Below are 22792 nucleotides of genomic sequence, written 5' to 3' on the forward strand. Positions count from 1 at the left end.
GACGCTTTCTAGCGCCACCTTCAGATCGATCAAGTTGATCAACGCTGTACTCAGTAGAGTAATCAATAACGTGATGTGTTAAATACGTTGTTGCCTTCCGTTTATTGATTCCCAGAGTAGTGCGGACTGAAATAAGAGAACTGAGTTTGATGCCTGAAGATGTTGTAAATACAAATCCCACCCAAGGCGCTTGTAATCCTGCAACGTTTATTCTTGTGTGGCAATTGATAAGGATTAAAGACTAGTTGTTTCGACTAAAATACCTTGGATACATAATATGATCATAAGAATGTAATGATAATTATTACTGTGAAATAAAGATAATCACTCTTCTTTCCTGGACATATATTCCCTCCTTCCCATTAATCCATCCTCTGTCTTCTCTGCAGTATACATCCGATACATCTGCTGCAGTGTATGTCAGTGTTTGTAGTGCTGTTCTTCCCTTTCCTCATCTTCCCACCCGAAACTGCTCACTATCAGCTACAGAATGTCACGGAATCATGGCACATTGTCCCAACCTTTGGTTTAGTTTACCCCAAAATGATGAAGTGTTAAGATTAGCATCAGGCACTGTGTATATGTGTGGTGGAATTCAGTGCAACAGAGTTAACACATGAACATCCACTACAGAATATGACATCATCTTTTCATAAAGTAACGAGAGGTCAATTATTTCATTTGGGTATCTTTAGTGCCATTTCATCCAAGGTCTTTAGTCCAGCATGCTAATCATATTTCTTAATGTGTGGCAATAGCAGTAGGCAAAAAACTACACTTAGAAACCCCACAACTAACCTACAGCAATAGATATGCCAGTCCAACCTAGTGTTATAATTTATAGGTCAGCATTAGACGCAGGGCATTTGCTTGTCTGTCGGAAAGTGATGTAGCTCTTTATAGTTTATACATCAAGAGATAAGGAAAGGTTCTCTCTATGAACGTTTTGACATTCTTTGTATATGATTGGGTCTGATTGGTTGTGTTTTTTAACCTCAGTTCTTTTCCACAGAGTAGTTGGCTGCTTCTCTGCCATTTTTACCAGCTCAACGTCATTTATAAGTGGCTGGAGATAAGAGACTCTGCGTAATACATGAATAACAATAACTGGCCAGGTAAACTGCTGCTTGGTTTTCATGGCTTGAGTGGGGATGGCTTTCAGCCTGGTCTAGGTCCAGAGTCTGACAGCGCAGTACGGTTCATCAGGAAGTTCAGAAAAAAATATTTAAAATACTACTTTTTTTATTTTTTAAAAAAGTATTTCTTTAAAAGGGGAAGGCTAAAACATTGCCAAGTAAGCGCTCTGCATTACAGAATCCCTCCCCTCAGAAGTTGTTTCACAGGCAGACATTCCTATGTGAAAAGCATATGGGTTATGACAAAAACAGTTCACTCTTCTGTTTCACATCAGGAAGTCTGGCTCGTATCAAGGCTGCGCAGCTTTGTTTTTTTTTACCTTGTTTTTGGAGACCCTTGCCTTATATTTCCTTCAGGCACAGAGAGGATATAAATAATATTTTAGTCTCAAGTTTCGAAAAACTGCACCATTAGAGGTACAGTATTTCTGCAGTAGAAGAGGAAAATGGACACTGAAGGCTGTTGTTATTATTATTATTATTATTACTATTATTATGGTGCACTTTGAAGATCTCATCTCAAAGCACTGTACAAGATTAAAACCAAAAGAAAAAGGAGTTTTTAAAAGTATATCAAATCTATGCTAGTCAATAAAAATACAGAATGTTTAAGGACAGACTATTCTGATTCACAATAAACTACATGATAGGACAGTACCTGTACTTCAGAAGGCATCACGTGAAGGCTGCCAGTTCTGACTGTAACTCGGTCAAAGGACTGAACTGGAACTGCTTCAGCAAATATAATGTATGACGGAGTAATATCATTATTATTACATGTTAAATTGCATAACTGCCAGATGAATAGCTGTACAAAATAATTGTACCTTACTGAACCCGTGTTCAGCAGTTGTCTACGACCATGAAATGCACTTTTTTGTATGTCGCTTTGGATAAAAGCGTCTGCCAAATGAATGTAATGTAATGTTCTTATCTGCAGTGACTGACACGGATGGGAAATTCTCAGCTCTTGGAGGTAGGTTCTTCCTGGAGAAATTCTGGTTAAAGGAATAGTTCACTATCTGGAGTTTGAATATTATTGCAGTTTTTGTGTGTTTTTCATTGGCCCATACAGTTGTTGTGCGATATACAGGATATTTTACATACTCAAATAAGTTTCAGAACCTGCCAGATTTAGCGTGATGGGTATCAGGGCATTCGGGGGTTCGAGGTCTAAAGCTAGCAAATACACTTCAGCTAATTACGTCTTGTACAGAGATCGTATTCCTCCGTATACTGAAACTGAAATAATCTTTCTAAAACTCCAGAAAGTGAACGGCAGCTTCTCTCCAAGCATACACTGACTGTGTCCCACCCTAACCAGCGACCATTTTGGTTGTCCAATCTGTACAACCCACACGGCTGCTGCACCCACCCTAACTGCAATGTGTTCAGTTATGCAGAACACAAAGGAAACACCTAATCACCATATATTTCTGGCAAACCCACCTCTTCTGTGTTTTCAGAGGCATTTGGTAATTTCAAAGTCTACAAATGCAGTAAATTCTTGCTCTCTTGATCTGAAATAATTACAACCCGGCAGCAGTTTGGGACGTGGTATCCTCGTAAGACCCACCAATGCATTTTGGTCCCCTTTAAGAGACATGAGTCTCTGGACTTAATCTCAAGAACCGTGTATTGTACAGTGCTGAAGCCTATATTATATTTTTGAAAATTAAAATGCTTAAGCTTCTTCTTCTGCTGGGTGTCTGGAGGATATAAGAGGGGACTGCGAAAGGGTCTCTCGAGCTAGCCGCGCTAAAATAAATTGACCCAGATTCCGCGTTTTGCTTGTTTGATCAGACGGTTCCTCGAACGGAGGGACTACCCGATGATGGAAAAAACGCTTATTGCAGAAGGTATTTTATTTCAGGCAAGCGAATGGCAGTGGTGGCTGTGAAGGCTTTGTGGCGACCAGTGGCCTTTTTTGCGTCATTCCTCTGTCATGTGTTCTCAGCCTCGTCTGGAGCAGGAAACAGGAAATGAGAACGGCGGCGCTACGCGTATTATAAAGAAAGAAATGCTGATTTGTAGCCACGTGGACACGCAGAAGATCAAAGCGACGTTTGGGCCTACATGCCCCAACGAGAGAGACATCTGGAAATGTTCTTCTTATCTTCATCTGCTCTAATACTTCTGTGTTTTTGATCAGCCTTTGCTTTAGTTTAGTAAATTTGATATTAAAAAAAAAAAAAGAAAACCAGTGGCTTCCTTCCAAGGTGGGAAAGCATGGTGAGCAAATAGCTTCCTTTTGGCAGGAGGATAGACAGCAGGTTCTTTATCAGTACTCGACTCCGGGAAGTTATGAGAAACAAGCCAGGATTATTTCCACCCCATTTATACCTGGGCCCGAGGCTGAATTCAGAGTAAGGCCAAGGATCATATGAGGAGATCACAGTGAACTTATACACGCAGACCATAAAAAAATCATAGACGGCACTTACACAGAAATAAAAACACACTTTTGACACTATGCGCAGCATTTCATTGACACAGTGCCAACGCAGATCAGGCCAGATTTATTAAAGGATTAGCACGTGCAAAGGCGTTTAGCTCCAGGAAAATATTTCCCATACTTCCACCAATGTTAAAAGCCAAGATAGTGATTTATGTATACATTTACTTTTTGCATGTGCTACAAACTTTAGGAAAAGTGTCACTCGGCAGTGATTATATAGCAATTCAAGTTAAGTCTGCAGTACTACTGCAGGGAAACTGAACTGAATGCTTTACAGGTACGAACCAGTTTCCTCAACCACTACGCCGTACCGTCCTCCATTGAAATGAGGGGGGGGAATACAGAAAAGAAAAACCTTTTGACAATATCTTAAAATTCTCCAATGATTCACCTCAGCAAGGGTGCCCCACATATAGCCTGAAGACAACAGCGAGAGGTAATCCACAGCGGTATCGCCGCCTGTAACCAGGAGACGGTGTGCGCATTGCTTTCCCCGTGTGAAAGGATAATTACTTTCACTGAATCCGTCCGCTCTGCTCCGGGCTCCGGCAGACAGACCCCAGTTCAAAGGCGGTGCCTCGCGGTCTGGGAGGGAAAGCCTGTGGTTAGAAAGCCTGATAAATTTGGTTTGTCAGAGACACAGCTCAAAATAAAGCGGCCCCGCAGCTGTGTTAGAAGTCGTATCCGAAGGGCTGCGTCTATCGTAACTCACTTACTAATTTTGCCTGGATGTTTACATCGTGGTTTATCATGTAACCCACGTTGCTTAGACACGTTATTATTTCACCCATTATTTCAGCTATGTAATTACTTGTTCTATTTCTGGTTCTTTCGTCTAAACCACATAAATTGTGTATGAATTTTAAATGTACTTTGAAAATATTCTGTTGTCTTGTGACCCACCTCACCCAACGACCCACCAGTAGGATCCAACACAATAGTTTAGAAACCACCATTCCAGACCCTGGTCTTGGAGAGCCGCGGGGTCTACCGGTTTTTGTTTTTATCTTAAAACCAGCAAGAATCTAGATGGGCAGTGTACTAGTTTTCACCATAAAACATTCGTTGCATAAAAAAATATCTGACCTGTTGCTCTGTACTGTCTCCTCTTCACTTTTTGGCGGAAACTTATAAACTTATTTTTCATTGCCGTCGTTATAAGTTTGCTTCTCATAAAATTAAAGCAAATCTCTGCTCCCACCTAGAGGTTATTTCCATGATATACAGTCATTCCGCCAACATGTCCCAGAAAGAAAAGAAACGGTACCTGTAGGAACTTCTGTACTTCAGAGTTTGTTGGGCTGAGAGAGAAATGAAACACGGGCAGATAATCACACTGCGATCCTTTATTACACAGGGTTTCCCCAATATGGTAAACAGCTCTTCAGCAACGGGGTAACAAAAATGCTCCATCGTACAAAAGACACAAGATTGCAAGAACTTAAAAACCAGAGGGAGGTGGGAGACAAGTGAATTCACAATTACACTGCTATAAACTTTGTATATATGTACATATATATTAATTTAGTTACATACGAAAAGAAAATGTACAAAGCTACACAACAGCACTATGTACAACTCAATAAATACAGGCAGAACATGCAAAAAAATACATTCCCTCTTTATACAAAAACATACAAAATTAATATACAAAAAGAAAAACAAGATAGTGGCCAACCATAGTAAAAATGATTTGTTCTTTGAGTGAGTTAAATGGCACCTGATTTGGGAGTTTCAAGCCCGTACCCCTAAAAGCACTAAGACCCCACGAACTGGAACCAGGCTGGCTCATTATACCCCTTTCCCACTGTAGAGCTAGAACCAGACTGGCTCATTATACCCCTTTCCCACTGTAGAGCTGGAACCAGGCTGGCTCATTATACCCCTTTCCCACTGTAGAGCAGGACCCAGGCTGGCTCATTATACCCCTTTCCCACTGTAGAGCTGGAACCAGGCTGGCTCATTATACCCCTTTCCTGCTGTAGATGATGTCACTACCATCAAACCAACTGCAAGCCGTTTCTCTTGGTTAGCAGCTGGAAGCAGGAACTTAGTGCTTTTACAGCCCTCAGGTATGCAACATCTGAGAGCATAGACACGTGTAGATGTTATGATTTATATCTATTTCTGCCTCACAGAGTGTGGACTCTGCATCCTCAGCTGATTAAAGTCACATTTTGCATCGCACAGCAACGAGTTCTGGCCATTTCCACTCCAATCTTGTCAATTTGGGAAAATAATTGAAATTCAAATCATTAATTTAAAACTCTTCAGAGAACATTATGGGCACTTTTCAATTGATGAATTGTATTGCAATTAATTTCCTAAATTGACTGAACTTGAATGGAATTGACCCCCAAACCTGGTACAGTACACACGCAATTAGACACTTTGATATGCATCGACGCACTTTGTCATATCTTGAAAAGCCATCTTAAATGAACACACACAAGATACTTGACATTCTGCCCGATAACATTTCTACTCAGATGTAAAAATCTTAATTTTTAAAAATTATTAATACGACCAGCGACCTGCATACAGCCGGTATTGTTGCCATGGTGGCATGTACTGTTCCAGCCATATTTACCCACCCAATACCTGATCTTTGGCACATGTATAGCAAGCCCAGTGATGCCCATTTTACCTGTGTACCTGGACCACACCCACTGTGTTCTGCGGTTGACATCGAAATGTTTTTATTGGTCCCGACAAGTCAATGACTGACAGCTCACCGCAGGGTCACCCATTGTGGAGTTCATAAAATTCACTGTCCCAACCTTAAATTCCTCTGTCCCATTCACTCATGGTCTCTCCCCCCACCCCCTGCCCCTTACAGTAGCCTTTGTGATGTCACACTCAGTCTTACAAGGGTTGGTAGAGAGGACTGGAATACAAGGCAGCAACCTTCCAAAAGATCCAAAAGATTGGTTGCCATGGTAAGCATGGGCCATCTTCCTTTTGGGCAAATCCAGGCAAAAAGAACTGGGGGGACTCCATTATAATCAAAGTGATCATAACCTAACCCAGGAGGCAATATGGGCGAAGGAGGGGTAATATTAGCACCAATACTAAAAGAGAGTAGCAAATAAAGGCAACACAAAAAATAAAAAAGATGATTGCAATGATGATTTCAACAGTAAGGGTTCATAATGCCCTTTTTCATATATATATATATTTTTTAACTAAAAGTACACAGATTATTGTAAAATGTCAGTGAAGCTTTGTGCATGGTGACAAATGTGTTTTTCTTGTATCTCCTGACATCCCTGGTCACATTCGAGTGTATTATTTTTCCACTGATACAATGCGTGACAAATACATGGGTTCTAAAAATTGCTATCTTGCCAACACTGAAGAATGGGAGAAAACTCTGAAGAGGTGCCAGCAACAGGTTCTTTTTCATAACATTTTGCTTTTCAGAGACATTTTAAACATTGAACTGAGTGCAAGCAACGTTCAACAAGCTAAAGTAGATCAAGGTGAAAGGTGCTGTCGAAATAGCTAAATGAAAAACATAACAGAAGACTAACAAAGACCACTCTCAGAGTTTAGTTAATGTTAGCTAACTTTTGTGAAGGCGAAATTTTTATTTCTTTCTATTGTTGTATTTTTAGCATTTTCTTCCCATTTTCAGTTTGGGTAATTTCCAATTCTAGTAAGACTACTTACTCCCATCTACAACATCCACCACAGTCAGGATGGGTGACCAACAAAAATAAGTGCAAGTTTTAAAAGGTAAACTTTGAAAACTTAGGGAATGTTGCAATTAAATGCCTCAGTACCTGTACAATCATAAAAACCTAACCTTGTAAAATGCTTCAAAGAAGTTTTGTGGTAGAACTGTAAAAAAACAGCTACAAACTAATGAGAGCAGCAAATGAAAACAAGAACTTGGCCCATTTCTTTCAAAAAAGTCACAGGGCATGCCTGACACCTGCACAGTGTGAAATGCATAAAGAATACCGGGTAGGAAAAAATAACGCTACGCTGGAAGGCTGGTCATGTGACTTCTACAGGGGGGACCAGTCATGTGACCACTGTGCAGGAAGTCTAATCATGTGACGAGCCCTGGTCAGTCCTGACCTTCTCATGGTTTTTGGGGTGAATGACTCCTCTTCTTTCTGTTGGCTACTTGGACAGAATGGCTCGGGTAATTTCTTTTTGGCTGCCTGAATGGCTGTTCGCTCTGCCTCCAGGTCAGGCACAAGCTCTGATATTACCAAAAAAAAACAAAAAAACTTAGTGTTATGTAATGTGCTTGTACAAAAGCTAAAAGGTATGTAGGCCATATGCCTATAGGCCATCTTGGAGCATCCTGCGAAACTAGGGCTAAATGTAGCCCTGTGGAGGGGGAATGCATTGTTTGGTGCACTAGGTTGTGCATCACTTGTGGTGCTCCCCCTTCCTCGTTCTCAAGGTTACAGTCTGCACCCTAATCTGACTGCAAGATGACATTGATACACATTCAGTGAGGAATCCAACGACAGTATTACAAGATGAGAACCGAGCTGTTTGGCTCTATTGGTCAAAGAAATCACAACCCTTCAGTTCGACCCAGGCGTCAGTGGCCAGGAATGGCTGTCTGTGGTAGACACGAAGTGGCTGGCTGCACTCACAGGAAGCAGCTGCCTGCACTCACAGGAAGTGGCCAGCTGCACTCACAGGAAGTGATTGGCTGCACTCACAGGAAGAGGCTGCCTACACTCACAGGAAGCGGCTGCCTGCACTCACAGGAAGTGGCCGGCTGCACTCACAGGAAGTGGCTGGCTGCACTCACAGGAAGCAGCTGCCTGCATTCACAGGAAGTGGCCGGCTGCACTCACAGGAAGTGGCTGCCTGCACTCACAGGAAATATTCTCACTGGAAATGACAGCCTGCACTGACAGGAAGAAGTAGCAGCATGCTCTCTCAGGAAGTGGCAGCCTTTTGGGTGAGGCGGCGGGGTTGGTGGGGAGGGGGGGTTTGGGGGTGTGAAGTTTACCTCTCCATCTGCACAGCAGCAAAGAAGCACAGAGCCTGTCTGACCTCATAAGGGGGTAGTCCTGCCATTCCCCCAGTCTGTCAGTCTGTATGTCTGTCTGTCTGTCTGTCTGTCTGTCAGTCTGTCTTTGCTCCATAGTCACTGCCCAACAGTCTCCTACAGGCCTGCCCGTCTACTCGGTGAGAGGGCGGGGCCTGACTAGCGAGAGGGCGGGGCATGTCTGGCCATGGCTGCAACAGGGTGGGTGGAGTCCCAGAGGGGGCTCCGGGTGGGCGGGACTCCGACTGGGGGTGCCCCCCTCAGAAGATGCCCTTGGCAATTTTGAGGCCCTTCTGTTTCATGCGTGGGAGGGTGGAGCTGGCCACGTGCTTGGGGCGCTCCGCCTTGGGGAAGCCCCGCCTCTTCAGCACAAAGTCGTAGTTGGCCGAGGAGTTCATGGCGTAGAAGACGTTGGCATTGTCAGGGATCTTCAGCTCTGGGGAAAACAGAGACAGATATGTCACCATGATTATTACTATATTATTATCACTGACATAATTATTTTAAGATGATGATGATGATGATGACACTGTCCTCCATAGAACATGATGTTAGCCAATGATTGTCAGCACACTGCAGTATGCAAGGCCAGCACACACATGAGGTAGAGGAGGACACTTCATGTGCAGCTCAACAGGCGAACCTTGGGCATCCAATTACAGAGCTGGAAAATCCATGTTCACAAAGAAAAAGTCCTCTCCAGTATTTTGTCCCAGTCACCTGGATTTTTAATTAGCACCACCATTCTTCAGCCAGGAGGTAGAGGAAATTTGTGAAATTGGCTGGCTGAGGTCATGGGTGGAAGAAACACATGGCAGGACCTTTACTTTGCTAGCATGACCTGTGTGCCACCCTGCGGCCTGCTGGTCACGGTCAGCACTAGCCTGCTCTGGGTCCGATACCAGACTGCGGGGTCCGTGCGTGCGGTGGAGACTGACCTTTCTCCTCCGAGATGCGCTGCAGGAGCTCGTAATCCTCGGGCCGCTCCCGGTCCAGGTTGTGTTTGACCATCGCCTTCCGAATCACCGCCGGCGTCTTGTCTTGGCTGGTAACCTGCGGCAACCAAGCAGCCAGCCAATCAGGAACGAGTCTTCAGAAACGCCTCTACACGCCCTCCTCTTTCTCATTCCTTTTATTACTGTCTCCCTTCATCTCTCTGTCTTTCTCCGTTCTCTCTCTAACTCTTTCCCTCCATCCCTCCCTCTGCTTTCCTACCCTTCCCCTCTCTCTGCCTCTCTTTCACTCCTGCCCAACATCTGATCAGTATGCACTTGTACATGCTCTCTCTCTCTCTCTCCCTCTCTTTCTCACACACACATACACACCAGTATACTGCTGTATATGCTGTCTGTCTTATTCTCTCTCTCACTCTCTCGTGCTCACACACACACACACACACACACACACACCCATACGCTGTTGCATGTGCTCTCTCTCTCTCTCTCTCTCTCTCTCTCTCACCAGTATGCTTTTGTACATGTTCCCGTTGTCCACGTCCAGGCTGACTCTGATGATGCAGCAGTCGTCCACCTGCTGGTTGTAGAGGGGGAGGGAGAGGGAGGAGTAGCTGGACACGCCCGAAACCGAGCGCTTGTGTGAGCGGGAGGCGGCACCAGAGGCGGAGCCAGGGGCGGGGCCAGGGCTGGAACTGACAGAGGAGGACGACGCGCTGCTTGAACCCGAACCCAACCCAGCCACGTCCAGCGACAACAGCGAGGTGGAATCCCAGAACTGGCCAGTAGAGGGCGACACGCAGAGACCGTTAGCAGCGCTCATTCAAACACAAAGAGTCTGCTATACCAGCCTCATTACTCAAAGTGATGATGATTTACAATGCATTGCACATATCATGCCATATTATTAATGGGCCCTGGGTGTGGTTTTCTGACAAATACATATAGGCTAATACCTACAGATCCATAAATATATATGTATATATATTCATATACACATTCTGTACATATACCTCATACACAGCAGAGGCAACAACAAAAACAACAACAGTAATAATTACATCAATAACACTGATCACCACTGATCACACCGTCACCCACAAGAACTGAACGAACTGAAGAACACTGCTCTACACTGCGTGGACATGATGTCCTGTAAAGATGATGATGAAGAGGATGAGGATGAAACCAGTTTTCAGTGATATAACAGTGAGAGAAAGAGAACAAGGGTAAGAGAGGGACGAATAAAAGAGAGAAGGATAGAGAGAAAGAGAGAGAGAGAGAGAGAGAGAGAGAGGGAGAGAGAGATACCGTGGGGGCGAGGTCTTGTTCTGGTCCTCCTTTCCCTAAGGCGGAATTGGAATGTTTTACTGTCGGCGTAGACGTCTACAGAAAGGAATCAAGAGCCGCAGTCACCACACACTTAACAGTCGGACCGTACCACTTCTCTGGGCTTAGGGGTGACCATCACAACCATCAGAACTTTCACACAGAATCCAGGAACATGATTATCAGAAATACATTTTGAGTTGCATTACATTATTACGCTGGAATCATTGGGCAGATGCTCTTATCCAGAGCGACACAGTAGTGGAGAACATCAGTGTCACTCTAAGGAAAACAAGAATGCAGTATCACCCAGAAGGCACGGAGGCCCATTTACAAGCCATATATATGCTCTGCCTACCTACTCTGTGCCTAACTACCCAATCACTCAACAGGCACACACTGTAACAATCACAGGACTGACGCTCACTGTCCAATCATACAACAGCCACACACTGTGCAGTCACATTACACACTCTATCTTTCGTAATCTGACATATATATATCTCCTTCCCTCTGTTCCCGTGTGACCTCTGACCTCACCTTTTTGTCGTGCGCGTCCGGGGAGTCGGAGACGAAGGTGACGTTGACGTCCTCCACGTCGGAGCTGCTGGAGCCGGCCGAGGTGACGCTCAGCGAGTCGGCGCTGTCCCCGCCCCCCGTGCTCCCCAAACCGCTCAGCAGGAGGCCACAGCGCAGCTGGTCAAACGACTTTGAGTGAGAACTGCCCACGCTGCTGCTGCTCCCGGCCTCCGCTGCAGGCTGCCGGCTGGGGGGGGGGGGAGGAGAGGGGAAGAGGGGGGAGAGACAGGAACAGAGAGAGGAGGCAAGGACAGGACATTAGATGGGGGCAAGAGAGAATTTGAGTTTGATTTTGAATGCAATTTGAAATTGAAATGGAGAAGAGGGCGGAGACTTGTTCATTCCAGCGAATGATAGGATGAGAGGCAGAAGGGGGTGGAGACTCACTCGCTCCAGCGTTTTATGATGCCTGTGTTCTTCTTGGCCTTCAGAGTGTTACTGGCCGACTCCGAAAGAGGTTCGATGTCACATGACTGGCTGTAGCTATACATGAACACAGAACAACGTGTCAGAGCCTGCGTGTGTATGCCTGTGTGAGTGAGTGAGTGAGTGAGAGTATGTGTGTACATGTGTGTGAGTGAAATGTGCATGCTCATGCATGCATGTGTGTGTGTGTGTGTATGTGTGTGCATACGTACACGGATGCGTGTGTGTGTGCGTGTGTGTGAATGTGTGTGTGCGTGCGCGAGCGTGTGTGTATTTCTATGCTCACCTCTCTGCCTCTGTGAGTTTCTCCACAGCAGACAGCCACGCCCTGAAGTGTGTGTTCCTGGTGAAGTTGTAGTTGTTACAGGCCAGCTGCAGCAGTTTGATCTGAGCGATAACCTCAAACTCCTGCACCAGAGGCAGTACGAGAGAGAGAGAGAGAGACCCACACCGTTACCTAGGAGATCACCCTCTTCACCCTGGAGACCACCCCATCAGCAGGGACCCCCCTCCCAGCCGCATAGGAGCCTGAACAGCAGGGTGACACATCACCCACAGTGACGGCCAAAAAGAAGGGAGGTCCTGGAAGAACTGGGGTTTGCGGGTTCAAACCCAGACTGGGCACAGTCACAGCACTGCTGAAACAGCGTGCTAAACCAAAACTGAACTGTTTCAGCTGCGCTAATGGACATTGTGTGTAAAAGAGTGTGTATAAGAGCTGTCCTGAGTGAGTGCGCCTGTGCAGAAAACTAAATACAAGTGTATTCATGCGTTAGATTAAAGAACATGCTGCCTCTTCGATGCTCAGCCCATATGAGAGCGTCAGGGGGGAAATCCATCTCACCTTTCTCCTCTTCTCAAAATTGATCAGCCCCACCTGCAACAGTAACAAAAACACAAGGCCAGAGCTCATTTGGGGCTTCATCAGGACATCAAAGCGATACACCTTATCATAGGAAACAAAAAAATAAAACATGCACCAACACTTGCAAAACAAACGTGTCAAAATTTAATGGAACAATTCCTTTCATGACAGTGAGTCGTATCACAATGCACATCAACCAATGTTGCTTTCTCCTGGGGGCGGGGCAGGGGGCGTGGCTTACGTCCAGGTAGTCCTTCATGGCGGTGTCCATCATCACCAGGTCAGTCAGGAAGGTACCCAGGTAGGGGATGGTCCCCTGCATCACACTCTAAGACACAGAGAGGGGGTGTAAGGGGAAGGGGGCACCTGTTTTGTAATGTTTTAGTGTACTATATAGAACTGCCACATTACAAGGATAGCCGAACAGTTTGATACACTGTGTCCTACAATTTATAAATTCCTAAGCGCTGATGGTCATAATTATTATTTCAGGGCCACTGATGGGATTCAGTTGTTCAAAACACTGACTGGGCCAGATCTGCTGGGCTAGCTGCTGAGGGAAGGAATGATTGACATTTGAGTGGGTGGGGCTTAGGGACAAAAGCTGATAGTGTGAGACTGTTTCAGTGTCTGCGGATAAAAATAGATCAGGGAAAGAGTTCAGGAGCAATGAGATAACGAACTGAAAATCAGGAAACTCTGAGCAACTTCTTTTTTTACTGCCCACATATTACTGTCGGGAGGATAATAATTACATAACCTTCACCCAGTTATTATCCTGCATCTCAAAGCTGCAGTTCCCAAAAAGCACCACAAGTGGGCGCAACATCCCTTTCTTCGTCCTGAAATGTAACTATACATTGCTAATTCTCTTGTAACCACTAGAACGTGCTGGTGTACCGTTTCTAAATTCCCCACAAAAGCACAAATCAAGTAAATTCAGTTGATTCAGGGGATGATTTGGTGATGAGGAGATGTCCCGTCTACAGGGGGGTGCATGAGTGATGAGATCAGCCACGGATGGTTGGGGAATTTTGGGAGGAGAGGAGAGTGCACACAGAGAGGGCCATTTGTTGGCCTGTGGATCGGTGCCTGCTGGAACCCGTCCCGCCACAGCCCAAACAGGCCCAATTACACTCATCTGCCTAATCTACACCCCCAAACTGCCACTGCTGTAAGCACGTCAGCCCCTCCCTCCCTCCCTCCCTCAGCTGTCATTTTGCTTTCCCGTTGTTCTCTCTAGTTTCTCTCCATCCCTCCCTGAACCCGCAGCCTCTCTCCTCCCGCTGAACTCTACCCATTCCTGTACATTCATTCTCTTTCAGATCACTTTTCACTTTTCGTTCATTGGAATGGCTGGAAATGGCTCCACAAAGCATAGAAGAAAAGAACATTATTATAGGCCCATATATCTCTTTTATAACTTATTTTTTGTTATTTCTAATTAATGTCCAAAATCTGTAGATCTCTGTTCCTGTCTCCTTCTCTCAACCCCCCATTCATTCATTCATCCATTCATTCCTTCTAGTCTCTCTCTCTCTCTCTCTCTCTCTCACTCACCAAGTCTCTCTGCTGGTGTCTCTTCTGTGCCCGTTTAGGGTTGATCTCCAGCGTTGCAAATTTCGAGGTCCCCTCCTGCACAAGAGAAGAGCAACAGACCCCAGATCAGCTCCCTGCTATACAGTAACCCTGTCAGTTCTGGTACAGTACAGACCCCGGATCAGGCCAGAGAATGCTTTTCATCAAGGCAACGGATGCCCCCCACTGAAAGAACAGGGTTCTTATCACTTGCCAGCCATGATGTCACTGGGAATCCCAAAGATGCCTCCCCCGCCCCCCATGGAACAGCTCACCCACTGGGTAATCCCTGAAGAATTTTAAGAATGTGTGTTTCTGAGTAAACTTTTCCAGAGTGCAGAATCCTGCTTCCATTCAGTCAGGACCTCTCAACAGCACAGCTCCACAACATTACCGGGTACGGCCTGCGCATGTGAACAAGGCTTATGGCTACTACCATAGATATTAACAAGTTTACACGTTGCATGGTAATTTAAATAGAAGAAACATTTCACATGTTGTGCATTACGCTTATGCAGGTAAAGATCATGCAGATAATACACTATCGATAGGCATTCCCCAGTCAGAACATTTTGGTCTTTGTTGCCCGTTTTGTGAATCACACATCATGTTTTTTTTCTGGCACGTGATGTTCAGTGGGCACAAAAGCATTGCAATCATTTTGTGGATCACCCTGAGATTTCGCAAGTTCCTACGACTGAAGTCAAAGCAATATAATTCAGCGGAACCCCTGAAGGTTTATTAGGGGGTGGGGAATGATCAAAGACAGTTCTAAAGCAACATGTCGTGTCCTCTAATACAGCACCAGAAACCCCTGTTGCTGACTTCCTGAAGTTAAGAACGTGAAGAGGATGGAGGGCCTCTGCTACTACTCACTGGCATCACTAAAACATCAAAGAATTCAAGGCTATGGCCCACCACATTATGACATCACAATGATTACTCTGCTGTAGTTGACAAGTGGTTACTTCTGCCGTGGGGTACCTTAATGACATCACAATCATCCGACTGCCCTTATACAGGGCTTCATGACAATCATTTACCCTATAAGGTGTACGATCACAAATATGTGATTAGAATCTTCTTACCCGAACATTCTAATGCTGATGTAACAATCAGGCTGGTAATTGAAAGCAATGTTCTGAAAAAACACTCTTCAAGTTAATGTTACTTCTGTCATTACTACCTTCTGACCAGGGTAGGTACATGGCATCGCTGCCTTCACCCGTCACTGTGTCACCTGACTTCACTCGTTTCAGTTCAGTATTAATGCATGTAAACTGGCAGAAAAAAATGTTTGTGGTGTTTTTCCCAGTTGCATAGTAGTATACCGTTGTGTATTCGGTATAATTGTATCCTTGTCTTGTGCCTGTATTGCTATCTGTTCACCAAATGCTCCAAGCCAAAGGATGCAAAGCCCTTTGAATTGCACTATATAAAATACAGGTACGCACAATATTGTACAGGCAAATACAGGTATACACAATATTATCTATATATATATATATCATACAAACATGTGCAAAAGGACAGACGCTCCCTGGGGAGACCACTGTTCTTCCAGACCTCTGGGCCTAAGTTGTCATAAACAAGCTTAATTAAGGGGGACCCTTCCTGCCTGAATGAGCCCTAACGAGCCCTAACGAGCCTTAACGAGCCTTTATGATGCGCGGGTAAACGGCGTACGCCCAGCATTCCCCCCCCCGCCCGACCCCACAGGTGCGCCGGGGCTCACCTTGATGAGCAGCTCACGGCTCAGGGAGTGGTTGTTCTCGTCGGAGAAGATCTCGGACAGCTCCTGGAAGATGCGCAGGTTCTCCCTGTGTGTGAGCAGAGGAGAAGCTAGTATTACACCTGGACACGCCCCACTCCCCCTCACCTGGACACACCCCTCTCCCTATTTACGTGGACATGCCCCTCTCCTCCCTCACTGGACACGCCCCACTCCCCTCACCTGGACACGCCCCCCTCTCCCTCTCACCTGGACACGCCCCACTCCCCCCTCACCTGGACACCTCGTCCCAGGTCCTCTTCAGTCTGTGCACAGGGTTGCACTGCAGGGCTGAGAGGATGGAGCGCAGCGAGGAGAAGTTCTTCAGGATTCTACACTCCTGCAACGCAAGCACCCAATCAGAAACCAGCATTCATTTTCAACACCCAATCAGAAACCAGTAGCCCCCGTCAAAGGCACAATGACAAACCTGAAGCTTTTAAACACCCAATCAGCAACTTACACCCCCCAAATATCCAATCAGAGACCTAAAACCCTTAACCACCAAAGTATAAACCTACCCACCAAGTAATACCAGCCTTTAAAAGACCAATCAGACCTGTGCGTTCACACACCACATCAGAAACATGCTCCCTCCCTTTAAACACCCAATCAGAAACCACATTCCACCCTTAAACATCCAGTAAGAGACCCCGAGCACTCTGAGCAGGCTGGAGGTCACGCTCTCTCACGGCTCCACAGCGCCTCACCCTGGCCACCTCGATCCAGCGCTCCAGCAGCTTGGCGCGCTGCGCGGGCTTCAGTGCGCGGTCGCTCAGGCAGGTGGCGATGACGCAGTTGGTGACGCAGTTGAATTGGGCCACGGTGGCCCGCACGGTGGGCGCCAGGTGCTCCTTCCCCTTCTTGTCCCGCTGAGACCAGATGTTGCCCAGGCAGTGGTACGGGACCACCTTCTTAAACAGCTCCTGGGGAACAGAGAGCGGACAAATCTGTTGGTTTTTATCATCCACTTATTTGCATTAGCTTGGTTATTTTGTGTGTGTGACCCTTTCCATCTATTTGTGTTCCTTTCCCTTATAATCTTCCCCTTAGTCCCCCTCCCCCCTCAAGATGCTCTCTCTTCTACAGCATCTAGAAGCTACAGCTTTTTATAATTGGTTGGTTCTGGAAAGGTTTAACCCAGCGGTTCCGAACCCTGTTCCTGGAGATGTACTGTCCTGTAGGTTTTCACTCAAACCTTAACAAAGAACACCTCATTGAACAGTTTGTTCAACTGCTAATTAGTAGAATCAAGTGTGCCAAATTAAGGTTGAAATGGAAACCTGCAGGACAGCAGATCTCCAGGAACAGGGTTGGGAACCAACAGAGGCTTGAATTAGAAAGTGACATCACCTCATAATTAGCTCCCTTAGCCTGGGGACCACGGGTCTTTGAATCTGCGGCTAATCTCACAGTGAACCTAACCGTAATACACACGCATTTACAATCGCAGAGACACTCTCACACACATACACACAGGAACACACACACACACACACATACACACACACACACACAGGAACATGCACACACACACACACACTCACACACATACACACAGGAACACACACACACACTCACACACATACACACAGTAACACACACACACACAGGAACACGCACACACACACGCTCACCGCGTCCATGAGGGTTAACTGCTCGGCCACCAGGGTGGGATCGAAGGCCAGGAAGTCCGGCCGGTCATCCTCAAACCCGTTCTCCTCTGGCATGGCAAAGGGGCAGGGGGCATGGTCCAGTGCTGCAGGGGGAGGGGCATGAACAGGCCTCTGAATACGGTGGGTTATGACTTTATGACTACGACCACAGACACCGTGCAAAACGAGAGTTCCTTTAGCCTAACTCCTTAAGACAAGGATATGTGTGTCTGCTGAAGAGCACAACACACATGATTGGGTGTGATACAGTGTGGCGCACTGTGATTGGGTGTGATACAGTGTGGCGCACTGTGATTGGGTGTGATACAGTGTGGCGCACTGTGATTGGGTGTGATACAGTGTGGCGCACTGTGATTGGGTGTGATACAGCGTTGCGTGCTGTGATTGGTTGAGTTACAGCATGGCGTGCTGTGATTGGGTGTGATACAGCGTAGCATGCTGCCATTGGGTGAGATACAGCGTGGTGTGGTGATTGGGTGTGATACAGGGTTCCGTGCTGTGATTGGGTGTGATACAGTGTTGCATGCTGTGACTGGGTGAGATAGAGATACAGTGTGGCGTGCTGTGACTGGGTGAGATACAGCGTGGCGTGCTGTGATTGGTTGAGATGTATCGAGATCGGGAAACAGCACGCCGTGATTGGGCGGGGGGGCAGGCCTACCCTCCCGCTCCAGGTGGTGGTGCCGCAGGTGGAACTGGGCCAGCAGGTTGCAGGCTCGGCGCTCCAGGTCCGACCCGGGGAAGTTCTGGTGCAGGTAGGCGATGAGCCTCCGCAGGCAGCTGTACTCCGGAGGCTTCCAGAAGTCCTCGGAGTACTGATCCAGCCACGCCCCCAGGATGGACGAGATCGCACTGGGAGACGATAACGACAATAGTACAGTCGATTTCTGTGGAGGCTGTTTGCTGAACTTGAGAAAGGTAGCTGGTCTGGACTGAGGTGCATAAAAATCTCTTGATGTACAGGTATACAGGTAAGCAGGTGTACAGGAGAGCAGATGGACAGGTGAGCAGATAGAAAGGTGAGCAGGTGCACAGGTGTGCACGTGAATAGGATACTCACTTCTTCAGCTCAGTGCGATCATCGTGTGTTAGTCTGGGGCCCTCAGTGCTGGACAGGTGCTGCAGCTTGGCATACCTGCAGGACAGAGAGACAATCAATCAATCAATCAACCAAACATTAAATCTACACTTCCTCGGTGACACGTTATTTATTTTAATGAGTTACAGGAATAATTAGTCATTTTTTCTTCAAAAGGGGGCGCTAGTTTTAAATGTGTGAAAACTTCAGAGCAATGTTGCATTCCACATGAGATACTAAGAAACGTTTATGTTGCTTTTGATTTTGGACGGTTGATTGTCCTACTGATCAATCACTTGATCCACATGATTGTGTCCATGCTCGATTGTGACATAACCAATCAGCTAATCGCATTTTACCCAAATAAACCACAGAGAAACACTAATGCGAATGATTGACTGGACCAGGAGCCAACCCTGGCCCTGGCCTCGCCCTCTAGCCCCGCCCCAAGCCTAAAACCACCCCTAGCCTCACCTGTTGAGCAGCAGGTCCAGCACCTGCTTGGTGGTGGCGAAGGAGCGGTAGGTGCAGAGGAAGATGGTGACGTAGGTGGAGTCGTTCCCGCGGAAGGCGGACAGCATGTACTCCACCAGCTTCTCCAGCGTCCCCGCCTTGATGGTGCGCACCTTGCAGGTCTCGTACAGGCTGAGGGCGGAGTCCGACTCCGCCCCCAGCCAGCGCTGCCCCTTGCTGGCCGCCGCGTAGCGGTGCAGCTGCACCCGGCGCAGGGTGATGGTGTAGACCGCCCCCTCCTCCACCTCCTCGCCGATCTCCTGCGTCGAGCTCTGAGCGAGAGACACGGGGGGGGGGGAGTGGGAGGTCAGACAATGCAGAGACACACAGGAGACCCACGGAGAGAAACCGTACACTAAACAGGGAAACAGAACTGATGCTAACACTCATTTGCATCAAAGGGTCTCAGAAACATTCCTCTCTGCATTGCCGATGAACTGTTGAACTTTGAAACCATCAGTACTACTGTGGAGAGAGGCCAAGGCTTCATATGGGAAATCCCTGATTCAGTTTCTGGGCTGAACCTTCAACCAAACCCTGGCTGTTTGCTCAACACAGTGTGTGTGGTGTGAATTTCAAGTACACACTGAACACATTTCACACATTTGAAAGCCTACATTTTGCTGGCGCCATGGTGACATTCCACGTTCTCTGGAAAACATAAAGTAATTGTTCCACCTCCCCCATTAAAAATGTCTTGCTTGTGATTCCTGGTTGGTGAGTATTGTCATCATCAGTGGTTGCATTACATAAAAGTGGCAACACCCTGACAACATACATGAAGCAGATGAAGCAGTGCCTCAATGAAGCAGAGTGATTTGAACCCATGACATTCTGGTTTTAAGGTCTCATGGCCTAAACACTGCTCCACAGCACTACTCTACCGGTACTAACACCCACTGCTAAATCACAGCATCCACCCAGTTTGAGTGAGCAAACCTGAACCCCAGAGAGAGTGAGCTAAGAAAGAGAGGTGAAACACATTCCTGGCGTGAGGGAGGGGCAGGGGGGCGGGCTGTGGGGACCAGGAGTGGACTCGTCTGGCCAGAGGGGGGTATTGGGACAGAATCTCAGACAGAGCTCACACAGGGGGGGTCGCAGACAGAAGCACACAAACGCCCACCAGCAGGCAATACGAGAATCAACCAATCACAGTGCTCCCCAGCTGACCGCAGGAGGATTGTGGGTAATAAATAGAGATGCAGATGTTGGGGTGGGACTGTGGATGCTGCCAGGCCTCCAGGCTCTGGCCATAGACAGAACTCTCCCCCCCCCCCGCTATACCCCCAATAAGGCCCAAATCCTACTGGAATCCGCCCAGACTAGGGGGGGTCAGAAAAGGTTCAGCCAGAGAAAAACAGGGAAATTAAAAACAGACAGAATGGTGCCATTTGGTGGGTGTATATGTGTGTATGAGACAGCGAACGTGCGTGGGAGTGTGTATATGTGCATATGAGAGAGAGAGTGGGTGTATGTGTGTGTCTGGGGGTTTGTGTGTGTGTGTGGGTGTATGTGTGTGTGGGGGTTTGTGTGTGTGTGTGTTGTGTGTGTGTGTAGGTGTATACGTGTTAAGACAGTTTCCACGGTCAGATCAGCTGCCTCATGCAACAACACTATGCTCTGGAGTCAAGTGTGAGTAAATAAGGTTCTCTCTCTTCTCTCTCTCTCTCCATATGTTAACATCACTTGCTGTCCCCTCCTATCCTATGTTTTCTGTTTTTGGGGTAAAGGTGTACAGATGCAGTCCAGGGGTTTCCAAAACTGCTGCGATCCCGATTGTACCCCGGGTGGACATTTCAGTCTAACTGCAAAGGCCATTCTCCTTAAAGCTTCCTTTCCAATGTTCACACAGCACACTCTTCACACTTACAGAAACACACTAAACACACAGCGTGAAAAAACTAGAATCGTCCCACACACAAGTGAACAGACACGGGCACGCAGCAGTGTTATTCCAGCCCTCTGTAGCTGAGCAGCTGAGGCATTAATCACATGGAAACAAACCCTAGCTACAGTACATTTATCGCAAGTGTTTGAAAGGGTGACGCAAACATACGTGTGGAGACACAAACACAGGCGTGGAGACACAAGCAAATGTAATATGAGACGCACAAACACACAAGCTCCATATCCACCCCCCCTCCCCCCTACTCACTCTCTGTGCCCCCCTACCCCAGTGAGACAAGTAGACAAGATGAGCTCCAATGCACAGAGGAATTGTGGGTAATGAGCTGGCACGCTTGGTTTCCGGGGAAAGCGGAGGGCATGTGGGGTTGTGCGGCAGGAGACAGCTCCCTCAAAAGGGGGGGTCTGTAACAGGCTGGTTTCTGGGGGGGGTGGGGTGGGGAGAGGGTAACGTCTTCGCTTCTCTGGCTCTTGGACTCTAAGCAGGGCGCTCTCTGGAGTTCTGGGGAGCAGGGCGGTGGGGGGGGGGGGGGGTGTTAGGGTCTGGGGAGGTTTCAGCACTGCCCAATCACAGTGCTCAAACACAGGGCAGACAGCCTGGGGTCTGATTCTGAAAACAGCTGGAAAAAAGGAGAGAGCGTAGGACAGAGGGAGAGAGGGAATGAGTGAAAGAGGGAGAGAGGGAGAAAAAGAGTGAGAAAAAGAGGGATGGGGGAAAGAGGGAGTGAGAGAAAGAGGGATAGAGGGAGAGAGGGAGTGAGAGAAAGAGGGATGAAGGGAGAAAAGGAGTGAGAGAAAGAGGGATGAAGGGAGAAAAGGAGTGAGAGAAAGAACTGATGGAGATCAGGTTATGCACCTTGTTTAAGGCTAAAACAGCAGTGTACAGGGCTCTACAATGCTCCCATTTTAGTAGCATTTGCTCCTGAAAACTGATGTGTGGTGACTGGAAAAATAATTTCGGTTATAGCTGGGACGCATTAGTGTGTTCCGAAACATTTCAACTTAGAAGCACATGTGCTCCTTGGAAAAACTGTCAGCATACAGCCCTGGTTCGCCACCTGGGAGTCAAACCTGCAACCTCTGAGGTACAGGCCCAGTTTCCTGACGACTACAGCACCCTGTCTTCCTGGTCTCTGCCTCTCACAATGAGACCGAGGGCAATGCCAGTGCCGTTGCCCAGGCGACGTGCGGTAGGCAGGTGCCAGTGAGATCGGGCTGCTCCGTTCCTCAGAAACCAGTGAGTCAGAGACCGAGAGAGGGGTTTAAGGAGCACAGCCAGGGGTCTTTGTGCAACTCACTCACTCAACCCCCTCCCTGATGTCCCAGCATGCACTTCTGTTCACTCTGGGGGGGGGGGTGTCTGGCCCAGTCTGTGGGTCCAAGCCTGGAGCTCTGCAGCAGAAAAAGTTCCGGAACGCTGTCTCATGCCAAGATTCCAGAGAGTCACTGCACATACAAACATGCACGCACACACACACACACACACACCCCTAAGGTTATGG

At 47.2% G+C, this 22792-nt stretch overlaps 1 protein-coding gene across 4 annotated transcripts in view; it reads right to left on the bottom strand.

The window, feature by feature from the left end:
- Nucleotides 1-7335: 7335 nt before the first annotated feature.
- Nucleotides 7336-22792, bottom strand: part of LOC135238946 (ral guanine nucleotide dissociation stimulator-like) — a 40333-nt gene continuing 24876 nt past the window's right edge. For all 4 annotated transcript variants that reach the window (XM_064307145.1, XM_064307146.1, XM_064307144.1 and 1 more), the window contains exons 2-18: nucleotides 19347-19657; nucleotides 18855-18929; nucleotides 18456-18646; nucleotides 17756-17877; nucleotides 16829-17044; nucleotides 16355-16458; nucleotides 16083-16167; nucleotides 14330-14404; nucleotides 13011-13097; nucleotides 12749-12781; nucleotides 12191-12312; nucleotides 11866-11961; nucleotides 11440-11665; nucleotides 10882-10956; nucleotides 10079-10348; nucleotides 9556-9670; nucleotides 7336-9053 (exon numbers count right to left, since the gene is read on the bottom strand). In XM_064307145.1, coding sequence (XP_064163215.1) covers nucleotides 8878-9053; nucleotides 9556-9670; nucleotides 10079-10348; nucleotides 10882-10956; nucleotides 11440-11665; nucleotides 11866-11961; nucleotides 12191-12312; nucleotides 12749-12781; nucleotides 13011-13097; nucleotides 14330-14404; nucleotides 16083-16167; nucleotides 16355-16458; nucleotides 16829-17044; nucleotides 17756-17877; nucleotides 18456-18646; nucleotides 18855-18929; nucleotides 19347-19657 — 2379 coding nt within the window. In that variant the 3' untranslated portion in view covers nucleotides 7336-8877. The remainder of the gene's footprint in view (nucleotides 9054-9555; nucleotides 9671-10078; nucleotides 10349-10881; nucleotides 10957-11439; nucleotides 11666-11865; nucleotides 11962-12190; nucleotides 12313-12748; nucleotides 12782-13010; nucleotides 13098-14329; nucleotides 14405-16082; nucleotides 16168-16354; nucleotides 16459-16828; nucleotides 17045-17755; nucleotides 17878-18455; nucleotides 18647-18854; nucleotides 18930-19346; nucleotides 19658-22792) is intronic.

The sequence above is a fragment of the Anguilla rostrata genome, chromosome 14, assembly GCF_018555375.3.
Source record: "Anguilla rostrata isolate EN2019 chromosome 14, ASM1855537v3, whole genome shotgun sequence".
Lineage (NCBI taxonomy): Eukaryota > Metazoa > Chordata > Actinopteri > Anguilliformes > Anguillidae > Anguilla > Anguilla rostrata.